Source organism: Synchiropus splendidus, chromosome 5 (genome assembly GCF_027744825.2).
Source record: "Synchiropus splendidus isolate RoL2022-P1 chromosome 5, RoL_Sspl_1.0, whole genome shotgun sequence".
In the NCBI taxonomy this organism is placed as follows: domain Eukaryota; kingdom Metazoa; phylum Chordata; class Actinopteri; order Syngnathiformes; family Callionymidae; genus Synchiropus; species Synchiropus splendidus.
Genome location: NC_071338.1, coordinates 15,583,393 through 15,609,729, shown reverse-complemented (window position 1 = coordinate 15,609,729; position 26,337 = coordinate 15,583,393). Strand labels below are relative to the sequence as shown.

General features: G+C 41.3%; 1 protein-coding gene across 16 annotated transcripts; it reads right to left on the bottom strand.

Annotated features, from left to right (window-relative positions):
• Positions 1–245: 245 nt before the first annotated feature.
• Positions 246–22,863, bottom strand: ppip5k1a (diphosphoinositol pentakisphosphate kinase 1a). 16 transcript variants are annotated; one of them, XM_053865412.1, is made up of 33 exons: positions 22,756–22,863; positions 21,066–21,549; positions 20,712–20,958; positions 19,805–19,895; positions 19,620–19,705; positions 19,271–19,425; positions 18,959–19,060; positions 18,650–18,811; positions 18,451–18,572; positions 18,273–18,374; positions 17,506–17,592; positions 17,342–17,417; positions 17,120–17,229; positions 16,621–16,706; positions 16,430–16,555; positions 15,539–15,660; positions 15,236–15,418; positions 14,580–14,721; positions 14,090–14,137; positions 13,362–13,585; positions 13,155–13,282; positions 12,971–13,085; positions 12,711–12,818; positions 12,215–12,343; positions 12,001–12,132; positions 11,072–11,165; positions 10,743–10,790; positions 10,407–10,532; positions 8,055–8,117; positions 4,228–4,407; positions 2,831–2,968; positions 2,644–2,757; positions 246–1,848 (listed from the first exon to the last, which is right to left on the bottom strand). In XM_053865412.1, exons 2-33 carry the CDS (start codon positions 21,207–21,209, stop codon positions 1,235–1,237), a joined length of 4,404 nt encoding a protein of 1,467 aa, XP_053721387.1. In that variant the 5' UTR covers positions 21,210–21,549; positions 22,756–22,863; the 3' UTR covers positions 246–1,234. The 16 variants fall into 16 exon arrangements, with proteins under 16 accessions (XP_053721387.1, XP_053721391.1, XP_053721389.1 ...); XM_053865416.1 differs by having other exon boundaries at positions 20,763–20,958; XM_053865414.1 differs by lacking the exon at positions 22,756–22,863 and adding an exon at positions 21,709–21,953.
• Between the last annotated feature and the right edge of the window lie 3,474 nt (positions 22,864–26,337).

Sequence of the window (26,337 nt, the reverse complement as noted above, 5' to 3'; positions counted from 1 at the left end):
TGTGTGGACACCCTGGAACTGTGATGTAGAGTCACCAATCGGCATGTTTTTGTACCGAAGGATCTGACGAAACCAGCACAGGTACAGGACGCATACCAGCGCCCACAGAAGGGTTCGCCTCAACTTGGGAATTAAACCAGGAACCTCCCCGCCACGAGGTGCAGTGCAGACCACTAATCTCTCGCGCTGCCCATTCACTGAACTTGTATAAGGAAAAAAACTGTGTAGCTTTTGGATTCAAGACTCAAAGACACAATAATGTTGGTGACATGTTTTAATCTGACAAGGCAAAAGGACTCACAGCTTTGACATTTGATGACAATGTAACATCCTAAAAGAGAGCAACACAGCAGCGTGTCAGCTTATCGACCTGACGGCAGGGCCGCACGCCCGCCTGCTACATCGCCGCCGGCCACAACAGAAGCTCTTTCCTCAGTGAACAGGGAAGCGGTTCAAGCCCGTACAACAAGGTGGAATTACGAACACACAGAACAGCAGGGGAGACATTAAAATTTCTGATAAATGAGTATTAAAATATTGAACTTCCCCTGTGATTGATAAAAATAAATATGTCTCCTTTAATTTACTGCTGATTATATTACATTTTCACGAGGGTTAATGACTTTGGCAGTTAGCAGTGCAAATGTTACTCTAAGGTCCACAGATTACACTTTACAGACAGTAACGTCAATCTGGCTTGGTGTTAAGAGTTTCATTAAGGGTGCAGACCAGCAGACACCGTGACTCGGTATGTGCCGTCATCACACAGGAAAAGGTTTTAGTAAGACGGAGGTTAGAGCTTCACCGCTGAAGCGCAAAAGTAAGAGATTACCATAGCATTAATGCACCGATTTTTAAGTCACACAACAAAGCTTATGGACAGAGCTGCTGACAATCCGGTGATGCCTTGCTCAGAGACACTTGTGTAAGGTTAAACCCTCACAACGGAGGGAGCAGCTGAGGAATGAGAAAGGGTTTCTCACTGCGCTGACTAACCATCAACCATCTATGATTGTTCGAGCGTCCATTGATTCTAAGAAGAGCTGGAGGATGGACAGTTGGCTCTTCTCTCTAGAGGTCAACGCCAGAAATGAATTGCTTAAGCAACACAAATCTGGAAGGAGGTGAGGACAGATTGTAAGACGAGGCTACTAACATCTGTAACAGATGGGAAAGCAGCAACACGCCACCACAGTGCTCTTACAATAGCAGTGTGGGACGTTGCTTGAGGGCACTAGGGCTCGGCTGAGTGAGTGGCTCCCACCTCCAGGCTTGCCTCTTCATGTGAGGGGCTCTCTGGACTGTCCATCCAGAGCTCCAGAGACTCCTGCGTGTCAAAGAACTCATCGTGGCCCTCGGGGGACTGAGGCGTCTGGGAGCTGGAACCAGCCTCGCTGCTGCTCTCTCTCAGCTCCAGCAGCACAGGCAGCGGCCCAGGAAGGCAGTAACCCTCCATCCGAGCCAGCGTGAGCTCCGACAGACCGGGACACGGTGTGCGAATGCTGGGCTCATGGACGCCGCCAGTGGATGGATCTATAGATGCGGAGACCAACTCACTGGCTTCCTGTGTTTTCTGCGAGTCCTCGCTGTGCTCCACGTCGTCTTCTGGCGAATTGTTGGGCGTCAGGGGGAGCTCTGAGGGGTTTGGCACGGAGGCGGGGCATGTTGGCTCAAGTGGCTGTGACCCGACTGCAGGCGCTGGCTGAGTGGTTTGAGAGCCGTGGGTTTCCTCGCTGCTCTGAGGAGTGAGGGACATCTTGTCACTGAAACTGAAACGTGGAGACGTGTCTGCAGTGGTGGGGGAGGACGGTCCAGCACTGGACACCGTGCTGGAGGGGCCGCTGCTGTCTGCATGGGACAGAAAAAAGGTTTGGTTGTTATAAATCTGTTGTCATGAATTCTGTGAAGTCTCAACTAGGGCTGTGAACATCGAATTGCAAGAGAGACTGCAAGAGAGAGAAAAAAAAGATCAGAATAACTGACTAATCGTGTATAAACTTGCTTTTGCAGAGAACACTTTTTCAGTGCACCAACTTCAGGTGCACCACACTACACAATGTAATGTCATAACCAACACACCCACGTCATAATGCGGTAAGGATCAAGTGCGTTCTTAGTCGAGGAGCCGAAGCCTGGAGAGCTAATGCTGCCATGAGAGAGCAGCAAACAGACGTGGATTGAGAGATTTCTCTGTCCGTAACCCGACAGGCAAGGAGTGATGTCGAGAGAGACCTTGGTCAAACAAACAACTAGAGCGGCTTCCTTTCTGGGTGCAAACATCTGGTGACACAAGCCTCCAGACCTGAGGGAGTGACAGACATCTAGACATGAAAGGAAAAGAGCCTGGACTAGACACTCTGCCACATTCTGGCACCATAAATGAAGACACGATGTGACACAGTTTCTAGATTATAGCAGCAAAGTGGGTGAACCAATGATACGTCCTGCAGCTCTAAAGTCTTCATTTCTGTCATGTCCAGACTCTAAGTCGTCCCTTTTCTTCTCATGGTCTGAATCCTGTGGCTTATACAACGATGCAGTTAGTACATGAATTTTTACTGGATAAAGAGCTACAAGCTGCCAAAATATTGAGCTCACATCAAACCGCGGTGTCAGAACTTTGGAGATGCGGACGTCACTTACACCAAGGAGGTCTTTCAGATCGAGACCTAAGGGAGACTGAGGTGGAGAGGACTCTCTGGGGGATGTAGGAGTCCACAGACGGATGGTTGTGAGCATCAAACATGGCTGATATAGCTGGCAAGAGAAACACCAAAAACATATTAAAACCGAGGACTGTGGACATGCGTTTTTCCCCACTATTCCTCACCTCTTTTTGTTCTGGTGTGTGGATCTCCGGCACTCTCGACGATGCCTGTCAGGAACTCATTGACCTGCTTCAGTGACAGTGAGTTGTGCAGCGTCTCCAAAGGGTAGATAGAGGGCACCATGGAGCACCCTTCAAATCCTGTGGCAGAGGAAAGACACCCGCAAAGGCATCAGCCCCCGGTGATTCAGCACCGTTGGTGCACTGGCTCAAGCCTTCATCCTTCAACAACAGCCAGACACCACGCCTCAAAATTCTACCCTCAAACAAAAGTCCTGCCTCACTGTCACTCAAACCATGGTGAACTCCTGCCAGCTGCTACACTCCACAACAACATCGGCCAAGTAGCAAAAACCATGCTGCACATCCAGGTCACAAGACAACAATCAAACAAATTAAAACCTTTGTCTTTTAACAAAAGCAAGCAAGCCTGGGTCCCTCGCCTCCCTGCGCTTAAACCTTGTCTCACCACACACACACACACACTCTCACACCAAAGCTAACAGCCGACACTTGTTACAACACTATTAATTCACTGCAGGTCACCAAATATCAAACCGCTGGGCCCTTTCACAACTCTTTCAAGGTTAATTTACAAAGACCATCTTCACAGTTTGCTAAAGGTTCAGTCAACAAGCAGGACTCTCATGCTGGGCAAGGTCAGGTAGCAGGAGACAAGTGCTCAGGAGCAGCTGATAAAAACAAAACAACAGACTGATAAAAATGTTTGCGATCGTGTCGATGAGTGATGGACAGAGTGAGGAAACAAAGTGAGCGCACATGAACCTGAACTCTACAGTAGAAAAAAGGCACATTAGCTTCAACGACGGGACGCAAGGTGAAACCAGCTGACACTGTAAGAACACAGAATTTGTCCTACTGTAGCAGGTGATTTACGTGTAATATGGACAGCAAAAACTGTAATTATCAGATCATCTGTTTGTTGGCATATCAAACAGTTCTCATGAGTTCTACACATGAGGGCTGGTGGTTCAGTGTGCTGACTATACTCACACAAAGGGGTCTCTAACTGCAGTGCAGTGATACAGATTTAAAACCCTTGTGTATTTCCAACTTCACCGCAAAACACAGTACCATTATGATGGTGGTGGATGAGGTTTCAGCACAGTTATGATGGTGACTATACTTGGATGATGTAGATCACTGCAGGAGATGGGGCTCACGAAGTGGAGGTGGAAACTCATCACCAGGTTAAAGCAAAGATATTAGTGGCAGAACTGCAGCTGGCAGTGCGCATCACCACAGAAACAGGCCAGCATGCAGAGAAACACCCAAAGGCAAAGCCAACCACAGAACAAGCACAGGCCCAAATAAACCATTAGCGGTGGTTGGACAGGGCAGGGGAGGCTGGGGGTCGTACAGCGGGGCCAGGGGCTGACCGTTGAGGTATTCTAGGGGGTCCTGGCCGGTGATGAGCCAGTTTCTGAAGAGACGGAGGTGGTAGGAGCACTGATGGAGGTGGTGGGCGAGCGCCCCATCCAAAGAGAGGTGATGACCTAGGCTTAGGTCGGTGGAGAAGCACCTCAACAACTGGGCCACCTGGTGCTCCTCAAGGGGCTCTGGGGAAGAAGAGGGAGAGCGAGGAAGGACAGCGGAAGAGGAGGAGAAGGAGCAGTGTACAAGACATGAAAGAATACAAGGCAGCGAGATGAGGAGAGTTTAGTAGGAGCAGGGAGGTGAAGGACAGACTAGAGCAGAGGAGAGAGTGAGGAGGAGGCTGGTGCTCGTGTGAAATTAAATGTAAATAATGAAAGAGGCAGGAGCCGTTTGCAGCACCCCCACCCACCCCAAAAAAAACATGCGTTCATTATTAGAGGTGACTTTGCTGTAGCCTAAAAAAAGATAAACAAAATGGCAACTCTCCATCACGGCAACACTCAGACAAAGCTTTAGCCACACATATCAAGTTGCTCCTCTGAGGTACCCAAAATGTCATTCACACTGACTAGGGATGGGCGATATGGCCAAAAAAAGTTATCGCGATAAAGGTTGTAAATCCAGCGATAACAATAATTATCACGATAAATATATTTTCATTCTATCCCATGTGTTGGACACTACAGTCTCTCTTGAAACTGTTCGATGATGAAACTTATTAGTGGAGTTTGTCTCCAACATCATTTTTTGTTTATGTTTAAATATACAGTAATAGTTAACTAAGTGTAGAGATGAGAAATTCAATGTTTCATGTCTCTGGTAGAAGCCGCTTGTGTCCGACAGACTGCTCTGCCAGTTTTATTTAGGGGTTAAATTGAGCCGTCTGCCTGCTGTGTCTCACGTCTTTTAACAGTCTCTAACTATGGACCAGTCTGGACACATTCCATAGATGCTATTGAAGAAATACTAGACACAATGTGAATAACTGATAAATAAATCATTTACTCATATTCTATTCTCCAAATCATTATACAAACTGTCAGTCCTTTGTCTTGTGTGATGAAAAACCTTTTCACAATTCTCTCTCCTAAAATAGCTGTTTTTCATTGCCTTATTGAAGATTTTGCTCATACTTTTACCGCTTTACAATTTCTTCATGGTCCATAACTGACTATTGGCCAAGGTCCGTCCAATAGCCATTTTCACCACGGTCTTTCGCCGAGGCACCAGCGCAGCGGCAGAACCAAGGCAGACGATTGCGTCAGAAAACCTATGAGGACCACTCTATCCAATAAAATAAACATGGATCCAGAGACTCAGAGTCGACCAGTGTCATTATCAAAGGTTCTCTGTATCAAAAATAATACAACTACAATCGTCCACCAAAGTCCACCACACTCTCCACAACTGTCACACGCCGGTGGTGACTGTCAAACGCTGCGGAGCTGGAAAACGTGGCGCCTGTCACGGTCTCGTCATGTTCATGTGTGCAAGTCCAATGCAGCGAGTGAGTCACATGTTTATCGAATTTATCTTGAGATGCAGAATTGTCATTGTGGAGATTGTGTTTGGCGGTACATCGTGTACGATAAGTTATCGCCCATCCCTAGTACTGACTTGATGACCACATTATTCATGAGAACCAACCAAAGAGCAAGAGATAAATCCATTTTTTGGATGAAGCATGACGGGTCAAAATTAAAAGCAGCCAGAAAAAAAGGACGCATCAATTTATGAAGAGTCTCCTGGCCATATTTCAGAGAAACTCATATCCTGCTCAAGAATGTCAGACTGCCAACACACACTTGCATCACTGCAAAAACTCCATCACTGTACCTTCCAAAGTCCACCTATGAGGTGGGACCCGAGCTACTGCGGACGTGTCATCCTTTGTCCCTGTGTTGAATTAAACATGCAAGTGGACAACGTCAACCATGTTAAGGTCACTCCAATTCACTCATAGAACTGATCCTAAAAACTTGTCAGAATTACTGCCGGCAGTCACCGAAATTAACTGTTTTTAGATTATTTCAAGAAAACATCTGATGCCCCCGACAGTCTGTCCTGTTCCTCAACAACAAGCCGTGACTGCCCCGCCCTCTCACGTGCGACACCAGACCCGATCAACAACAATCAAACCAGAAGTCAGAGCACACACTCAACAGAGGTTCAGAGCACATTTGACAAATCTGAATAAAAGTAAAATCATATCAGACATTCCACACCGCTCTGATTGAGGGTCCACTCTCCACAGTCAGACAGAACAAACACATATGATGAAGTGAAACACTAAAAAGCAATTTGGTGGTTTGGGATTGATTCAAAAAACGTGAAGAAAAATGAAGTCAAATCAATAAGAGTGTGATGATAAAGAAGAGTTTAACTCAACTCCACGTTGCAACTGATCGTGGTTCTGTCAGCTTTCACTTGACATATGGCTGTCAACAGAATATTCTCCGACAGTAAGATCAGCGGTGGCATGGGGAGGGTTAAACGCTTGTGGTGACGTCAAATTCATTCAGAATCTCCAAAGATGGCATGTGTCTCATGTGCCAGTGCACACATGCATGATCCAGAGGACATTTTGGGATAATGGGGACACAGCAATGCGCCATGTAAAAACAGGGTTCCCAACCTTGGCTCTAGTTTAATAAACAACACGTTGCATAAAAAACAAGAGAAAAAAAAAACATTTTTGATGCGAAAAATGAAGGCAAATCCAGGCTAAGCAGCGCTATACTCCTCAAGTTCATCGTCACTTGAAAACCAATTGACAAACACTTGCAGGTTGAGTCTAGTGGTATTCAAGATTAAATTCAGAAACCTTAACAGATTAGAAATAATTAATGCCAGTCATGTGCATCATAAAAAACGTGACAAAGTTTGAGTGGAGGTATATTTGACAGAATTTGCCTTGGGCTGAATTGAATATGCTGAAACACGGCGGACTACACACTCTGCAGTTTAGCGGCTCCAGCTCATTTACAACTGGGAATTGCTGTCCAGGAATGGAAGCAAAAGTTACACACACACACACACACACGCACAAACAGACACACACACACACAAAAAAAAACATTTTTGATTCAGTAACTACCTAGTCCAACGATGACACCGTTAGTTGGAAGTTAATGACATTCGAACACTGAGTCTAATGCTTGTGAATTTAAAAACACACAGCTGAATAAGCGTGGCTTTAATAAACAAGCAAAAATAAAATAACATAAAATTAGTTCCGGAGTCAGTATTATGTCATGAAATACCATAGCAGACGAGGTAAGTTCAGAGAGGTGATTTGGGTAACCATGGCAACCATTGTTTATTCCGTGGGTCTTAAAAGATTAAAAATCAAGATAGTATCACTTTAAAATGAATTTATAAAGGGACAAAATAGACAAAGCCTTATTTAAAACATCATTTGATCGTGAGAGGAAATAAACGTTTTCACCACTATCCAACATTTGGTTATTCATAAATGTATCATTTGGACGTAAGACTGAAAAAAGGACAAAGCTGAACGGGAGCTATATTTGCCAAATGGTTCTACTGGTGCAAAGCTTTTTTTCAGCCAAAAAGATTGGGCCTTCAGAACTTTAAAAAAAAAGTCTGGGTTTCTCAACAAATAGTTGACCAGTGGGAACCCTGGTTAGAAAGAGGATGTCATGTTTGTTAAGTTCCCAAAGTGAGTGGATACAAAAAGAAGAAAGGATCCATAGAACAAAAAAAAAAAAAGTTGAAATGTTGAAGGGCCACGTTGAACGAAAACTTTGAAGACATGCAAGACAGAGGAAAGTGAAGTGGAAAATATACTTGAAAGAAGCAGACGTACCATTAGTCGGATGCTTTGCAAACGACACAGAAAATCGTTTTACAGCCGGCATAGACAACAACTCTGGAGGAAAAAAAATGTACTAGTGTTACGATGATCTTCTGAAACTGGATATCACCTTGCATTGCTGCCTGTTTGAGGGATGAGCACGACTTCTAAAATGAAAGTGTAGAGGTGAACTTTGCAAATACTTAAAAAGGAAAAAAAACATGATGTCATCATGAATAACGATAAAGGTTAAATGTTTGAGGTTGTCCGATTATGGCAGGAAGGGTAGCGCTCAACTAGTTTATGGGGGAATTAAAGACAAAAACAATGAACATACTTGGCAACAAGACCATGGGTACGGCAACTGAACAGTAAAGGCAACAACAGCATAAACACCTCTATCTACATGGCCTCAGACTCAACTCACCCTCAGTCACCATTTTAAAATACGATCAACTAATTCTGAACAGATATTAACCAAATTTCCTATAAATCTGGCTCACAACATTAAAGAAGTAAATAAAAAGAAAAAAAAACCGAAATAATACATTTTTATCTACAGAAGGAGGTGAGAACGCAATCACAATCTCAAGTGAAATGACGACGACACGAACAAAATGTTTCCTTTGGTTCTTAAAATGACTCAAGATGGATGACACACCAGCAGCAAAGCAACACGTTAGACACAGTCTGCATGGTTCCACATTGACACCTAGTGGCCACACTCGCCTATAACATGCAAAGAGCTCATGGAACACTCACGGTGAGGGGAAAAGAGGGGAAGGAAAATCTCTGCTGTAGTGCACCAAAACAGTTGGATGGATAGGATTCACATATCTGCTTTTCAGGGGAAAATAAAAGATGAACGCTATGAAAAGATGTATGATGAATTACATATGCGAATTATTATTATTTATTATTATTTATGCTCCCAACAGTCGTCCAGCTGATTGATGAAGATTTCAACGAGCCTACTTTGTTGACAATTGGATGAAGTTCATCATAAAAAAATATCAATCAAATGGGCATGGATCATTTACACTTCCAACTTGCATCAACAATACAACAACATGAGCAGATCGGTATAGGACTGAATGGGAACTGCAGTTTAGATAAAGAGAGATTGAACTCAAACCATAGATAACAGCAAAGATAAGATAACAGCTTTACACTTAAGATTGATCTACGGCCAAAACAAACATTTTAGATTGCGTTTCCCTTGCCTAACTGACACATAACAGTGTATTTTGTACAGTTTAAACTATTTGTTTTTCTCTTGGCACGACACATTTTCATTAGAGCCTGGCTATGAATGTCTATGATGAATGAACTCACATTACATGGACAAAGTTGAATACAATATGAAAAACTTATATTATTCCTGGGAACCATTTTATTCTACGCATTTTTTTTTCCAATGCACTACTTCTAGCTCACATGAGAAAACTATTAAACAATGGTGAATCATGAGTTACTGATCACTATGGAATAGGCAAAAAAGAGTGATGATAATGTGGACCGCACAAAGCTTGTTACCAGACAGATGGGCTACACTCGTGCAAAGGCTGTAATATACTGCATTTATGGATGCTATTCAGAATTTAATTCTCCACTATGACAAAGGAAAACCACCGAAGCCAAAATCATTAAGCAAGACAACCCTTAGCCACCTAAACACATATGGCTTCCAGGATCCATCACATCCGTTTAGCAAAACTAATTCCATCTGAATACTCTGAGTCTTAATTTACAGTTTTCAGCATTAAACCTAAAGTTATTTAATCTCCTGACAAAATGGATCCGCAAATATGTTGCACAGACCAGACTTCAAATAAAATCATCAACAGATGCAAAGAGGTCCTGGACTGATTCAAATTCACACAAGAATTATTGTGTGATCCATAATTCAAAACTTTTTGAGCCAAAACAAACGCTTTGCCATCTTTTGTTGAACGAGCACATCTCAAATACACAACAATCATTTATTATTAAACTGGAATCAACGGGAATCAAACAAACACCCAAAAGAAAAGTGGAGGAAACAGGACGAGTCTGTCAAGTTTCGGCCAAAGTGCCTCCACTGGACCAGCATGTTAATGAGAAACTACAATGTATTCTACTTATAAAAGGGAGGGGCATGGGGAATCGAACTGCTGGTGTGGATATTAGGATGGAGATGGAAAAAAAAATGCTGAAGCCATTACACGATCTAAAAAAAAAAAATGACGACTGCATGGTAACAAAACGTGACACAAAAAATAGATATACATCTCTTGTACAGTACTCCATCACGCAAGACGTCACACACCAAAATTAACCCGCCTAAACTACTGCATTATCTGCTCTTGTATTTTTAACACATACCGTCTTTGTAGGACAGACTGCCAGCCGAGAATTTTTTGCGGTGTGCACGAGCGTAGTCTTGAAGGTTAGGGGCGCTAGAGGACCCCCCTAGGACAGTGGTGCTGAAGAGCCCGGCACACTGAGAGCCTGCGAGGGGGGCGGGGGAGTTAGTCACTGCTATATCACATGCTGTAAACTTGGGGGGGGGGAATAAAAAAAAAACGGACGGACGGACAAAGAGATAAAAAGAAAAACAGAAGAGCAGAACGAGCAGCAGAAGAGAGACATAGATAAAGAAAGAGAGAGACCCAGAGGAGACCATGCCATTTGTCCCAACATCTAATCTTATATTTGCACCTTCGGCACCAGATAAGCACTTTACACCACGAAGTTCAGGCAATGAAGCTTAAAAAAACAAACAAACAAAAACAAGAGATTTAGTTTGATTGCAAAGTCATTTTAAGGTGAACTCTCATTCTTGAGAATAATTACAACAGAGTGAACACACAGACAACATCAAACAACTGGACCACAATACTTTCAAACTTAAAGTGCCCATCTTGTTAGCACCAGCTCCGCCATCAGACTTTTTGAAAAGAATAAATTCAGGTTTGTAAGTAAAATTCCAATTAATGTGTGATCCATCAACACAAGGTGCAATGACAGCATATTATTTCAGGACATACCTAATCCACTTTGCTTCATCTCCGGGGATTGACGAGAGCAGAAAGAGAAGAGGCGGTAGCTGCCGACTTTGGAGGACGACGTCTCAGACAGGACCTGGTGGAGCATCAAATAGAAAAGCATTTAGCAAAACCATCTCACCTTGAACTGCTGAATTTTAAGCCATAATAGTGGCTATAGAAACACATAAATAAAGAGAAGCAGGGTTCATCCCGGGATGTCTTTTCCCAATGTAGGGGGTGTTGAAGAGAATTTTGTCAGGCCTTAACACTCTACCTAAAAAGGCAGAGTTCTGCTCGACAGATGTGTGAGGAAGCGCGGACAGAGCGAGTCACACATTGATTTAAAACAGCTGAATAGGGGTCCCCGATGTTGCTAAAGCACTGGGGGAAAACCTGAGAAGAAATTAATGTCAGCCGTAACAATGACCACAATTAAGACCAGAGTTTAAATTAAGAACAAAAGCACGAGTCATTTCACTGAATATATATTGGGCAATGACACAAAACAAACATAGCTAAATATAAATAATGTTGGATGAGTAAACAAATTCAATACTTCACCTGAAAATAAACACAACTTCGTCTAAATAAAAGGGACTTTAGAAAACAGCTATACGCTCCTTATCCCAAAACAGATATGCCACCACACAAACAAGATACAAAGAGAGACTGTCAAAGCCTATTTTAAGAGGTGCACCTGCTTACATTGGACTTAAAGGGCAAATGGCTTGATGACTAGCGGCTGATTAAATCAGTATGCAACAGCAATGGCTTTGGCATAGAAGACAGGGTGTCAAGTACGAGTGAGCTTTAGAACAGAGGTTCAAGGACTTGAATTGCGCAGACCCTGTGTACAAGGCTTGATGTTTGTCACGTCCATTTCATGGGAGCGGTTATAATCTGGGCCGTGTGAATGACTGCACCCTTACCTCCATGGACCCAGTCTTGTGGTTACGAATCAGTGGGGATCTCCTCTGTATGGTGATGGGCTCAGAAAGTGGTAAAGCTCGGTCGGTCTCATCGCGTGACAAGTCTTCCAGGCTGCCCGGGTCCGTCTGTTTCTGCCGGATTAAATGTATATGAGCAAAACAGACCCAACAGCGATCCCAATACAGCAAAATTGACAGGTCAAGTGTGAGTTACCTGGCGTGCCACCTCTGCTGATGCAGGCCTGAAACCAAAGCCGGTGGGTGCATTTTCCTCCTCTTCCACACCTTTAACACCAGGACTGAAATGGAGCTCCACATGGAATCGCTCCTCTGATGAAATGTCCTTTGAAAGGAGTAGCAACAGAACATGTCACAACTCATGACATATTGGATTTGTAAGCTTTGAATAAGAAGAAATATATGGCAGAACTGAAGACAAAAATCGATCAGTTCAAATGGATCAAACTGAAGAACAAAAGCGCTAAAATGATCAAGATTTATCCAACATCAAATCAGTGACCTTGATTTATGCTGTTCGGACAGGAATTCTGTATCATCTATCAATGCAATTTGCCAAGTTGTGAGGGGTCCACATTGTACTACTAAATTGCATACCTCTTGTAAAGGTCACCAAATGTCAAAAATCTTTTCTTTTTTTTGTTTTTTTGTATATCCATGGATTCATAACAAAAACAAGAAGGAAGATATACCTTATTATTATCCTCATACAGCATGATGACGATCTGAGTCATATAGTTGAGTTCAGACACGGCACTGAGGTAGTCCATGGCTCGCTTCCACTGCTGATCCTTCTCCTCCTTTTGTAAACCCAAACAAGTCACGTTTGATTTTCAAAGATATGGATTGATGTGAAAGAGACGGATATGGCATCAATCAAACAGAAATGGACAGCAGAAGAGCCCCATTGACAACTCTTCATTATTGAATTCATTCAGGTTTGACAGCTTACGTCAAGCAGGCCTCCATAGCGGAAGATGCTGAGCAGGGAGTGGACATGACTCTCACTGGTGAAATATAACCGTGTCCTGACGTGACGTCCGGGAGACATCACCCCTCGAGAATACCTTAAAGGATTATAAATTAATTCATAATCAATAGAAATGGAGCCGTTCCGTCATGAGCAGTTTACGCACAGGGGGTGAAGCTTGTTGACGGACTCGTCCTCATGCGTCCTTTGCAGGTCAAGCTGGATCTTTCTGACCAGTGGAAGGCAGTAGGCATATGCAATGTCCAACTTCTCAACTTTATTAATACCATATTCCTACAAAGAGAAGTCATACAATGTCTCTGGTTATAAAACGCATAAGATCTACTTTCCTGTTTCTCGTCTTCAGTCTCACCTGTGGAATTACAATGTCAGCAAGAGCCCGTGAGAGTCTGAACAGCTCCAGCGTGTCCTCCAGTCCCAGGGAAGCATTATGAATCACATCATATTTCACACAGTCGTAGATATCTGGGATTTTACTGATGTCATAACGGCCATTCTTCATGCAGAAATCCCTCTCAAGTTTGGACCAGCGTTGCAGCATGAGCTCCAGGGTTTCACTGTGGTACAGCTGCAAGTCTGAGAGACAAGCAAGACCATAACCGGTGAAAACTCCCCATATCACTGTTGTTTTGCTTCGTCACAGAGGAGCAGAATTAAAAAAGTTTATATCAATGACTGCTCTGAGTCATTGATATAGTGTTAATGACAATCTGACACAGTTTAATAAACACAAATGACGACAGTTGTCCATCAATGGAAACAGCTGTTCAAAAGTTATTAGATGCAGTAGTACGAAAACATCTATACATAGGCGGTGATCCCAAACTGTCTTAGTCATCATTGCTTTTTACTTTTTGAAGTACTGATAGACATCAGGTGCCAAACCATAACTACCCCAGCTTATCACACTCTGATAAGCCACTGTGGTTGGTGTGGTCATACAGCACTTCAGGGCCATCACCTGCTTATTACCACAGTAAACTAATTTGTGTTTCAAAGCTTATCTCAATACACACACATTTAATGGTCAATAAAACAATCCTCACCTTTTAAATTACATCGCAGACAAATATAACTCACCAGCTGACTTGGGAGAGTCTAGAGAGTAAGAAAACTTTCCCTTCCTCACTGCAGGTATATAGATAAAACACACTCATCAATGTTTTGACAGGACAATACAGATCCAAGGATGTGTGCACAGAATTGCAGCAGCTGATGAAAGCTGCACAGATACAATAAAATCCTGATATCAAAATGTCTACCCTGAATAGATCCTTGATGAGAAAACTAAACCCTCCACCGTGATCATGGTGCTTCAGCTCTGTATTAAACTAGGTGATTATTTTTATACATCGCCCAGGAACACAAGGAAAAAAAAGTGACCCGCAGAGCATTACGAAACAATCATTTATGTGTGTAGATAAAATATCATGAGGAGAAAGTTAGAGCAACTGTAGAAATATCTGCAAACCAATTGTAAAATATATATAATAGTTTTGCCCGATGTGTCAAAAAAGAAATTTAAATAAACAGCAAATACTGCCGACAGACAGAAAGACATGCAACTCACCTCCTGATTTGGGGTCCTCCATTTTTTGTCGGATCTGGGAGGTCAGACTCTGAATGAGGGTGTAGACCTGGTCACAAACAGCCACGGGATTCTGGACTATTTTCATTGAATTCACCAACGAGGCACTACCAGTTGGAGCAAGCTGTTTCACACACATAACACAAGGACTTCGTTAAAAATATAAATGCATGATTTACAAAAAGATAAGTACTGGTATGATTTAAATTAACTGGCTTAAACGTTTCCTGAACACAACAATCAGTTCATATCTTATTTCAGAGCTTCAATAAGGTAAAATATCCTGGAACTGTATCAGGGTAGAGACAAACATACGTCAAATGTTTATTATAGTCTTCATACAAGCTCTAGATCCAACAACACAATCAGACACTTGCATCAGCTGCGTCAATAAAACACAAAGACCCACAAGCAAGTATGATCTTCAGGTAACATTTCACAAGTCTCCAATTACCATATCGTAGTCCTCCTCAGCAAAGTCCACAGTGGTTTATTATGGTGTTCTGTTCATACAGACTACAACTTAGATCCAGTGACACTATCAGACTCTGGTATCAGCTGAGTCAGTAAAACACACAGACCAGCTTCCTCACAAACAAGTCAACTCTTCTGGTAACATTTCATACGTCTCCAATTACCCTATCGTAGTCTTCATCAGCAAAGTCCCGGTCCTTCTGCAGAATCTCATGAAGTCTGGCTTTGACACGATGCTGGCAACCGCTTAGGGAGTCACTGTCGCTGTCCAGCAGCCCGTTCATGTTAGCACTCTTCACCATCTGCACCAGGATGGGTGTGAGCTCGCCCTCCAGGGCCAGCAATCCCTGCAGTTCAACAAAGTGTTTCATCTGGTCAGATAATGTCACAGTAAACCCCCCAAATATTACTGATTAGCATCACAAACCGTGCACTACTTACTCCATATTTATGTATTCAAGACCTACCTTTGCAAAAGCTGCGGCAGTCATCTGCACTCTGCCTTCATCAGAAGCATATATCTTCAGGTCGTGCCTGTAAGTGCTGTGCAGCCGTAGCAGACCACAGCCTGGAAAACCTGCGTAGTCTCCTACGGAATTACAGGGTTAAATAAAACACCTGCGATTAGAAACACTGATCACAAACTTCCGTAAACATCAGATGTCTGCTGCAAAATACAATGTTTAGGCACCATGTAGTAACAGGTATGGATGGGGAGAAGAACAAAAAAGAGAAACCATTAATGAACATTGAGTAATAAATGGCTTATTTACAGTTAATATCTATGCATTATCATGTTAACACTTCGTGACCACTTACAGAAACTTTGTAATGCCTAATAATGGGATAAAATGTTGGTAATTCACGCATAAATAAGTAGTTTATTAATGGTAATATAAGTGCCCTAATCGTGAATAAAACAATTTATATTGCTTAACCGCCTAAACTTACCCAGGATAGAGTTTTTTTGTCCTTCAACAAAAATTAAGAAAACCAATTTTCAACACATTCAAACAAATTATTTCAACAGATTTGCTTGAAGTTCGGGAAAAGATGAGGAGCCACTGTGCAACTCGCTAATAATTACAAGAAAGGCAGTTATTCAAAGAAAGAAAATGTGGGGGGAAATTGACCGTAAAATGATGGGTATGAAGTGCATTGTTATTGAAAATTAAAAGATGAACGGAACATGACGAAGTGAAGCAGACAAAGGAAATGAAGCAGGATACAACACAGAAACTATATAGCTAATAATGATTTCACATATAAAAGAGAACATTTCATTCCACTCTTTAACTCAATCCACAAAAAAACAAACAGCAAAAGCAGCAAAACAAACGTTTCAGAATCTATCTCACCTTGACCACCGGGGTACATACAACGGAATGCTCTTCCAAGCTCTTCGGCTTGTACTCTTCCTGCAGGGGTGAGCTCACCTCCCCATTTAAGTACCAACAGCAGTGAAGGGCCCTCTTTTCTGGAATCTAGGGTTTTAAGAAATGCACTTGACATAAACCTGGAAAAATGAAGCAACTATATTGACGTCTACCTTCTTCTTCACTGGATGTTTTGGGTTGCCCATGGGGCAAATAAGTTAATTGCACTTTCCTGTTGATCCCAGAGAAATGTCCATACCTAGAGAAGGGGGCAAAGGCTAATAAATAAATAATAGAAAAGAATAACAAATCCATTTCAGTCCCTACAGTAGGCGCATAAATATGTTGACTAATTATCCACATTTAGCTTTACATGTGCACTTGCACTTTCCTTCTTTCGGCCCGATTTAAGAGACAATAGTACAACTTTAAATACAATTTCACCTTAATCGAAGGGACAATTTGTTTTGCTCAAACTGCCAGAACTTGGATTTATTGTCACATATATTTTGCTCACACATCCTTAATAAAAAAAGATCCACAAATATAAATGTGCAGTATGCACACAGTGAATTTACTGACGCAGAAGAACATATATGGTTAAAGATTTACCTTTGGTAACAACGTTCAAGACAGTAAAACCTGAACACGACCCAGTTTTGTACCACCTACATTTCGAGGACGGTTTTAAGCTGTTCCAGTTTGGATGTCTTTTCTTCAATCTCACAGTCAGTGTCCTGTCCCAGTTCTGCCAACAACTGTCTTGTTATGTCCAGCACCTCCTGTTGAGACACAAAGAATTGGCCGTCAGATTTAAGAGATGTCACTGCCATAATGTCCCTTCAGGATGATACTTAAAAAAAGCAATATACTGTCTTGAAACACTGTTTTTACCTGCAGTTGTTTGGGCTTCTTAAGTTTTAATTTCCCAGTTTTGTATCCACCATATTTTTCAAATAGAAGAAAGAACCTGAATTGCAAACACATTAAGCAAATGTTAAGTAAAAAAAAACTCACATGGGACTCATACTCGAGTACTGAGATAAGTATAAACTTACATGGGATTTCGAACTTCCATTTTCATCTTCTGCTTCGGTGTTCTGTCTCCATGTCTGATGATCGCAATGACACAGCGTAGCTCCATCCTAAAAAGTTCATGTTTTAAAGTCAACGCTGCAGCTCCACCCCACGTCATACTTAAATATATGCATACAGGCTAATGATTTTTAGAATTATTGTAAAGATTTGGTCAAGAAGACCACAACTAAGACGGGGTAAGACCAAGTCCAACACTGAAAACAAACACACAAAAGCATTAGCCTATTAGTCCAATTGATTTTTTTTTTAACTAGCATTACTTTCTCACTATTGGAAATGCTAGATCACCTGCAATAGAATCTCGAATGATTTATCAGTGGCGAGGCACAATGTTTGTAATTTTGGAAAACTTAAGAGATGAAACGTGTTCATTTGTAATGTGATAAAACCTTGAAAACAAAGCTAATTATTGATTACATTGATGGTAATTCATATAATGTACTGTATTAACTGGCAGGTAAGTGGCGAGATGGCAGGTTTTCAAAACAAAAAATAAACTTGGTCGTATTTTAATGCAGTAATTTTGGATATTTCTGATTTGAAAACACAGCACCTGTGGTCTGGACAAAAAAGAAAATCATGAGCCAATGTGAACAGAGACCAGTCAAAGTATAAATGCAATCTATTCAGAAGCAACCAAGAACTTGGTCATGTGGTCTAGAATCAAGTACTGTCACAAAACACATTACACTAAACTGCAGCAATTGTGGATGACAGTTTTACTCACATGGTTCCAGATGTTGTCGGCACTATAGGGATGTCCTCCGCTTCTGTAGGAATGGACCATGGAATCTGAAACTGCGGAGCAAGCTCACGCATCACAATATTCCTGCAAAATCATAAGATGAAACACACTCAGAACTTGTAAGCCAATCTACCAAGTGATGGCTATGAATAAATAATACCCAAGGATTTTGGCACAGTCGTCGTAGTACTTCATTGAGTTTTTCACAAAACTGAACCCATTGACATCACACACGTACGAGTGTCCATTTGCACGCAGAAGGTCAAAGCCACACACAGTTTGCTGCAATGACAAAATAAAACAGAATTTGCAATATTATTTTTTAAAAAAAATTACTGAAGCAAGAAGGTCTTTCTCACCTTAAATGCCAGGCAAACTTTACGGGCGACTAGTTTTTCCATTGCAGACAGCATGACAGGGTAGCGAACCTCTTTGCCCTCACTGTCTCTCTCCACCTTCCCGTCCAGAGCAGGCGACTTCCGGGCCTCAGCATGAGCATAATCAGGCCCAACAGTGTACACCTGAGGAACAGAAGCATCTACTTTTAAATCTGCTCAAATCCACTAACTACAATTGCTAGCGGCCACTTCACCATACAAGGAAGATTTTCAAATAATACAGATTGAATGTTGAATATTCTCCACACACGATGACCAACAAACAAGTACCTTCACATCGGTTCCATCAGTCGGCATGAACTCCTCATAGATGTAAGAGCCAGTCTTTCTCACGCTGCTCTCAGGGGAATACACACTACTTCTACTTCCAATCTACAAAGATATATATTTTTTTAAATATTATTATGTTTCATTACTTCAAAAGAACCAATTAAAATCATAGTTTCGAATTTTTCTGTTGTGAAAAACAATTACACAAAATCACTTAGATGAGAATATGCTTCAGCAGAGACATGAACATACTCAGAGCATTCTGAAGAGGATACAGTGGTAACTCTACAAAGCATCATAAAATATACTCACCTTTCTAAAGAGGCGTTGGCTACCACCCCCAGCAGAGGTGGGATAGTAGATATAGACGTTATGGTCCTCGGCACAAACAGGCTTCTCCACAAAAGGTTTCTGGAAAATTTCTCCATTCACTTCCACATGGTCCTCTCCTTCCACCAGGTTACATTCTGAAACAGTTTCTCAATATGTCTAATTCATAAACTTTACAATCACAGCTGATGTAATTTAATCCACACCAACATAAATCTATCATCTGACCCTCATCTTGGATTAAAATAGCAGCCTACGAGGGCAATTCGATATTGAGGAGCTTCACTATATTCAGGCACCGTCCAAAAATACAATGATAAATGACATTTACCGTCTGGTTTATCTGGGTCACGGTTCAAAACTGCATAACGTGGTAGATCGATTCCTTCCTCTTGCAGTATTCGATAAACCTCTCTCCTAAAATAAATGAAAACACATGCCGCCATTAGAAAACAAACATGGCTAAAATGTATTAAGAATCAACCGAGGCAGAACTGCGTTGAAAATATTTTGTACCTGTCTTGTATGAAGTACTGCATGTCCAGGTCATTGATGTGCAGAGGGTTTCTGAGTTTGGCGTAACTCACTGCCTTATCCAGTGGGAACCCTATATGCAGAATTGAGTTCAGAGTCAAGATTTCTGAGAGTTGCAGCAAAATATACTGACCATAAAATCTTGGACTGATTAACAAACCTAAAGACAGCATTTCATATAATATACAGGGTGAAAAAGCAATCGCCTGACAAGTTCTTGATAGATATGAAATATATATTAAAGCCAATTTTACTTTTATAGAAGTAGTTTGACAAACTCTGACCATTTTTTCCTTTCCTAACAGAAAACATAACTCACTTCCAAGTTACGCATGTTGTAAAATTTTCAAACATTTATTTGGTTTGATGTTTATTATGTCCATGTGGAGGAGAATAGGACAAACTACTTAGTTCTGATTTTAGAAGTTAATGATTGCATAGGCTAACTTTAGATGCTGTTTACATAGGAGTTATTGCCTTCTCTCACCCTACATGTTTAAAGATATTTAGTTTTCTCTTTTCTGTTTTATGAAATACATTTTTGAGATTAGATGCAGTGGTGCACTGAGAAGCAAAAAAAAATAGATGGACCAAACGATTTTTGTTCAGAGATAAAATCATTTTGTTTTAGTAGAAAGGGGTGTGAACAAGCAGTATTTTGACCCGACTCTGAAAATTACATGTTACATAGAGTTATTCAACACATCCCATCCCATCTACATGTTTTGTTAACTCTGCTTGACCAAATACATTTCATCCTACTTGGCTACCATTTAAAAAAATGTAAAAACACGCCTCAAGAACATGTTAGTTTGTTATTTCCAGATGAGACAAGCAGTGATAGTACAAAATTTAGTTTAAAAATGGTTCATGGAAAAATGAGACCTACGTTTTTTTCTATCAGCAGTTGAGTGTGTCTGTGTATCTGCTAAAGTTGTACCCTTTGAATGGAAGGAGATAAGGCAGTCGCAAAGAGGCCATTTGTCCACAGGCTCATTGAGAATGACATCCTCGGGAAAGATGACAACTGTGATGTATTCAAACTTGCAAAGCCTCTCCAGGATCTGGGTCATCGGCTTGGACTTTGACTTCTTCATCATGCAGCAGATCCCCACCACAATCTGTCGCTCTGGAGGCTGACAGCGAAAGGTGAGAGTTAGTGTCAGAAGAGAGAAAAGTTGTAATAGTCAAAAAGGTTTTTGGAAACTTTTGATCACAGCTCTAAGTAGCACAGCATTCCCACCGAGTCAGTGTCTTCGTTGTCCTCATACAACTCCATGTCTGGCCTTAAGCTCTCGTCCAGGACCTCGCTCTCATCCTCCTCGCAGCCCACAAAGAATTTGGGAGCGCCACGCCGGCTCTCACCCGGGCTGTTGGGCTCTGACATCACAGTCCTTCGCGGCAGCCTTCAATGGCCCACCACGCCATCGTACACCAGCTCCGCCCGCTGCAGGAAGGCCTATAAGCCTTCAGTAAGGGGACACGCCAACTCAGCCTTGTTGTGGCACCAGAACCACGGGATGTATTACAGAGCAAGACTGGCAGAAAGAAACCAAAATGGCAGAGCTAAAGATTAAAGAGACACAGAGAGTCCTGTCAACCATTTGACAAATATCTCTGCTTAAGTCTCCTTTTACACACAGACAAAGCACAGTGTGATTTGTCACAAAGTTTTATTTTTTAAATCTCCTTTTTTTCTTTGTCTTTCCTTCATTCATATGCAAGTCCTGTATGAGACAAAAACAAACAAAAAAAACATTCTATTAATTTTGGTCATGACAACAGTTTCTCTGCAGCAAAGGAGCAAGAATTGACATCATACATCTGTTGAGTTCTCTTGTTTTTAGCTGTACTCTAACACATTTTATATAACAGCATTTACTTACCAACTAGAAAACACAGAGATACTTCTTTGTTTTGGTTTGGCAAGTATATTCAAGGAATTAAATACAATATGCATAATACTAAACATGGACAGCAAGAGGAAAATAAATATATTGCTCTGGCTGTCAGCTGCTGTAAAGTCTTTACAGTCATGGAAGACAAATGTATTTGAAGAACAATAAGAAAAACAAAGTATAAATATGAAAAAGGGCGGTAAAGTTACTTCCAATCTGGGTGCAGTATTTAATAAAAATGAAGACTTTTGGGGGGTTGGCTTTTTAGACGAAGTAATTGTAGATTTCAGGAGCTTTGTTGTGATGACACAACTAAGCGCTGCAATTAAAGTGCCGCGCCTTGTTTTTAGAGCCATTACTACAACTTTAGTCCCTTGTTATTAAAGTTACGACCCGAGCATTACTTAAAACATATACCGAAATAATACTGTTTGCCGTATAAATAATAACAGACTCTTGCATTTACACGAAATGAATTATGAAACTTTATTCTACGATGTGATCGTCTTTCAAACGCATTCTTCAGTGTGCTTAAGCGTACATTTACCTAACGTCCAAACAAATATGATGCAAGTAAACACATGAGCGTTTAGCTTGCAACAGGAATTTTAGACGGAAAAAAGCAAATGTAATTGTTCAAAATTTGGCATTGCAGTCAACAGTTGGAGGTTCAGACGTCAGAGGTTCGCATTACTGTGACGGTAGCACCTTCGTGTCATAAACAGGCGAAATCTGTCATCCATGCAAATTGCTCGGCAATGACAATGCCGCCTTATAAAACAGCGACACACTATTGGACCTCATAAACACTGGTTTACGATCTATAAACGGTGGCTACATTTAAAACGTGACATTGTCAAATGTGGCTGCTAATGTTAGCATGCAAGTCGCCTAGTGGCCCGACTGCAACCAACTGTGGGCAAGTCTTTGGAAGAATAAATGCACTCGTATAGCGCGCACTTTGGTGATTATAACCTTGTGGCGGTGGCCACAATGTATGTACCGTTATGCGTCAGGAATAAAAAATGAACTCACAGTGCTGATGGAATGTTTGCATCGCAGCCGTCATGATCGCTTGTCTTGGTCGAGACAGCCAGTAGAGAGTTTCGTTCGAACGAAGTTGATCAACGTCCGACAGAACCAATCAGAAACGAAAACGCATATATGTAGGCGGGATGTGGAATATACAAGCCAATCAGATAAGGACCTCAATGAAACGTGCGTAATCCAATCAAGAACGCGGACAAGGACGCCATCATCTAGCATAATAAAAGATGCAACATTTAATTGCTTCTAGCGCCTTGAATTACTAAATACATTTACATAATGTCACTGAAAAAAATACTAAATAAAGTAAAAGGGACCGTAAAACATGAGCAAAACAAGTTTTAGACTTAGACTTAAAATATTTTTTGGGTTATTTCAGCAAAAACAAACGCTTCAAAATGTGGACATGTTTGCATTTTACTCATGCAACGCGCAGCTCTCGTGAGTGACAGGGGCCAGATCCAATCAGCTTCACAGATCCCACCAAAACCTTCTGCACGTCACTCTTGCATTCAGTTGCAGCCGCCATGAATAGGGACATAGAGCGTATAGCGAGTAACCCACAGTACAGCAACCGGGTTGGCCTGCCCTCAGCGTTTTTTAATTTTGTTTACTTCCACTTTTTATATAATTTCCCGCACCCACACTTACGCACTCGCATTGTTGCATGCGCAAGCCTACACAGGACACGAAACGCCATACATTTCGCTTAAAAACACATTCACACACACGTACTGAGAATTTATATCGTTAATATAATGACTTTTAAAAATAGTACTAAACTACCATGCAATCACTTGAACAAGCAAGCACTGAATCTGTACATTCCATGTAAGTACATACTGTGAAACTCTGCAGCACTCAATTGCCACATCACCTTAGAAATGCACCTATTTTGGTCGTGTGTTCTCAGTCCACCTGAAGTGGGAGTTAACCTCTCCAGCATTGTTTAGTCGGCAAGGAGAACTGCAACTGCACTTGAAATGCAGTTGAATGATTCAGTCCAGGTCAGAACTTTCTGGTGTAATAGCTCACAACTTGTTTCACCAGCTGTTTGCATGAGTGAGAGCAGTCCTGAAAACAGCGTCTTGTAAAATATGAAACCCACAGTACATGCAATCGAAATATAGTTGCACACAGTTGCACAAGTACCAAACAAAGTCAAAACCTTGATTGTACGCACATAGAGTTATATGATTCCTTGAAGTCAGGATTTCTAAACCTATCCAAGTAGTATTTAACATTACTCCTTTTGGTACCCACCACAAAGCCTCTCTGTATTGAGACCCACAACTGCCCACCACCCTCATATGTCTCCCATTTGCCAGAGCGAGTAACACCCCACTGAGAGGTCGGACAAGGACAAGGAAGCTTATTATGAACCCAGATCCACTTATCCCTCTGGACTCTGGGCTAAGCTTGTCCTGGGTATCTGCTGCCTCTGGGTCCCCACAGGAACTGGCAGCTATTCATTTGCATTTAGCAAGAGAACGTCTACCCATTCCACCTTTGAATAGGATTATTACTCGATAGTTTCAACATTCTCAACTGGAGAACAAAATCTCAGAGTATGACACCCATCCAAGGCAATAAAATCCAAGCAGCCCTACTAAACAAGCAGAAAAGTCCAGAGCTGACAAGGGCAGGGGAAAAAAGAACTGGTTGGGGCAATTGGGAGATTTGAAAAATAAAATATATATATATTTTTTAATTAAATAAAAAAAACAATACCATACCAATACCACAAATACCATTATAAACCTTCGTTCATTGCAGTTAATGGGTTCGAGCAGTGATGCCAAACTCAAGGGCTGTGGGCCACATCAAGCCTTCTGTGTAAATACATACACAGTACATGTAGAGTAAGATAATGCAAACTAATAAGCAAGATAATTTTATAATGTCATGCCAGTGTAGGTACAGACTATGTCTAGCTTGCAGCTAGCTTTACAGTATGTGTCAAGGCTCCCACTGTCTGATGTTGTTGCCCTATGCAGTTTTGCGCAGGGATTTTTACGCTTGATGATTAAATGACACTTAAATTTCTAATGCAACTTAACTTCATATGAAATGTTTATATGCATAAAAAGCTGAACCTCGAGTCTGAATCCAGGCTGCAATATGTAAATAGCAAATGTAAATCTATTCTATGTAAACTGTGTGTCACAAGAAACATTTATATCAACAAAAGATATAGCTTAAGAATATGATGCAGCTCTAGTTCTCAGTGAACAAACTTCTTTCATTTATTGTATAAGTATGCTTTGGAGTTGAGGTTAGGGTTTTACAATGTCAATTTGTGTAATTTAATAATAAAATGTAAATAATCTTGAGCCGCTCGATACCATCAATATGCATCAGACCTGCTGTCACAGAGAGCAGCTCAGATTCTTTCACAAGGCTCATTATTTGGTCGACTTACATTGCACATTTTCACATGTGATGAAAGCTGCTATTAAAACGTTAACTTGAAGTGTGATTTAATAATGATTTTCTTTCTTTCTTCATTTTTTATACCCCCCACCACCCTCCAAAACTGCATAGCGTAATGTCGTCAGATGGTGGCAGCCCGGACACATACTGCAAGAAAGGCACATTCTGTACAGAAAGCGGTAAAAATCATCCATCAAACCACATGAAGAACAAATCCCATAAGGCAGTGCAACAACTTATGCTGTGTGAGATTTAAATAAAATTTGTATTTCTCCATCCACATTACTCTAGAGTTTCAATTTTGCAGTTAATTCAGTTGGTTGTTGGGGGAGCCTCTCTCTCCCTCTCTGTGTTGCCTGAAGGAGGTTATTCCACCGCAGGCACTAGCGGTTGGAAAGAATCTCCTGATTTAAAATAAATAAATAAATAAACTGGTTTCCCTTGCCTGCCTGTGGGTCTATGGGACCCAGCTAGGCATAAATGTCACCTTTACATTTATGAATTCAAGTTCTACAGTATAGTTTTAGGTACAAGATTTTTTCAACCAATATTTTTCATTCATATTGAAAATCTCAATGTACATCACATAAACCATTTGCATAGATCTGAATGAAGGCCAAAAATTACACCCTGCTAGGAAAAAAAAAGTCAACATTCTAAATGGGAATCATAAGGAAACTCCCCCTATCAAGGGGCTACAGTGGCATGAAGTTATTTTAACGTTGAGAACACGTCCTGTGTGACCGTGTCATTTAAAAGCAAATAAAACACATGTAAGACTTCTTTCAGTGGGTGATGGCACGTGTTTCTACTGCACTGCAGTTGTATGAGTCATGACGCGGTCACTTTCCCCAGATTGGACATAGTTTTCTTTTGGGTGTCTCCCCTGCGTTGCTATTTGGGTCGTGAACTTGCTCTTCATGTGTGTTAGATATTAATTTCAATGTGTCTATATTGCACTTATTGAAATGTTTTGGGTTTTTTTTGCATAAATACTAAACACAGCCCCCCATTCACCCCACTCCTGGAAAAAAAAGATATTCTCACCTCAAAACATGGGCAGATTTAGAAGGACCAAAGAAGAGCACACATTTTGTTTATTTATATGTATAGCACTTGTTGAGAGTCCTAGCATAA

Bases quoted from the DNA above. Each gene is read 5' to 3' on its own strand.
- ppip5k1a (XM_053865412.1), bottom strand. From the start codon at position 21,209: ATGTCAGAGCCCAACAGCCCGGGTGAGAGCCGGCGTGGCGCTCCCAAA. The intron at 16,556-16,620 runs GTAGACGTCAAT...TTAAAACCCTAG, and splicing joins AACATCCAGTGAAGAAGAAG to ATTCCAGAAAAGAGGGCCCT. The intron at 13,086-13,154 runs GTGCGTAAACTG...TAATCCTTTAAG, and splicing joins GTCAACAAGCTTCACCCCCT to GTATTCTCGAGGGGTGATGT.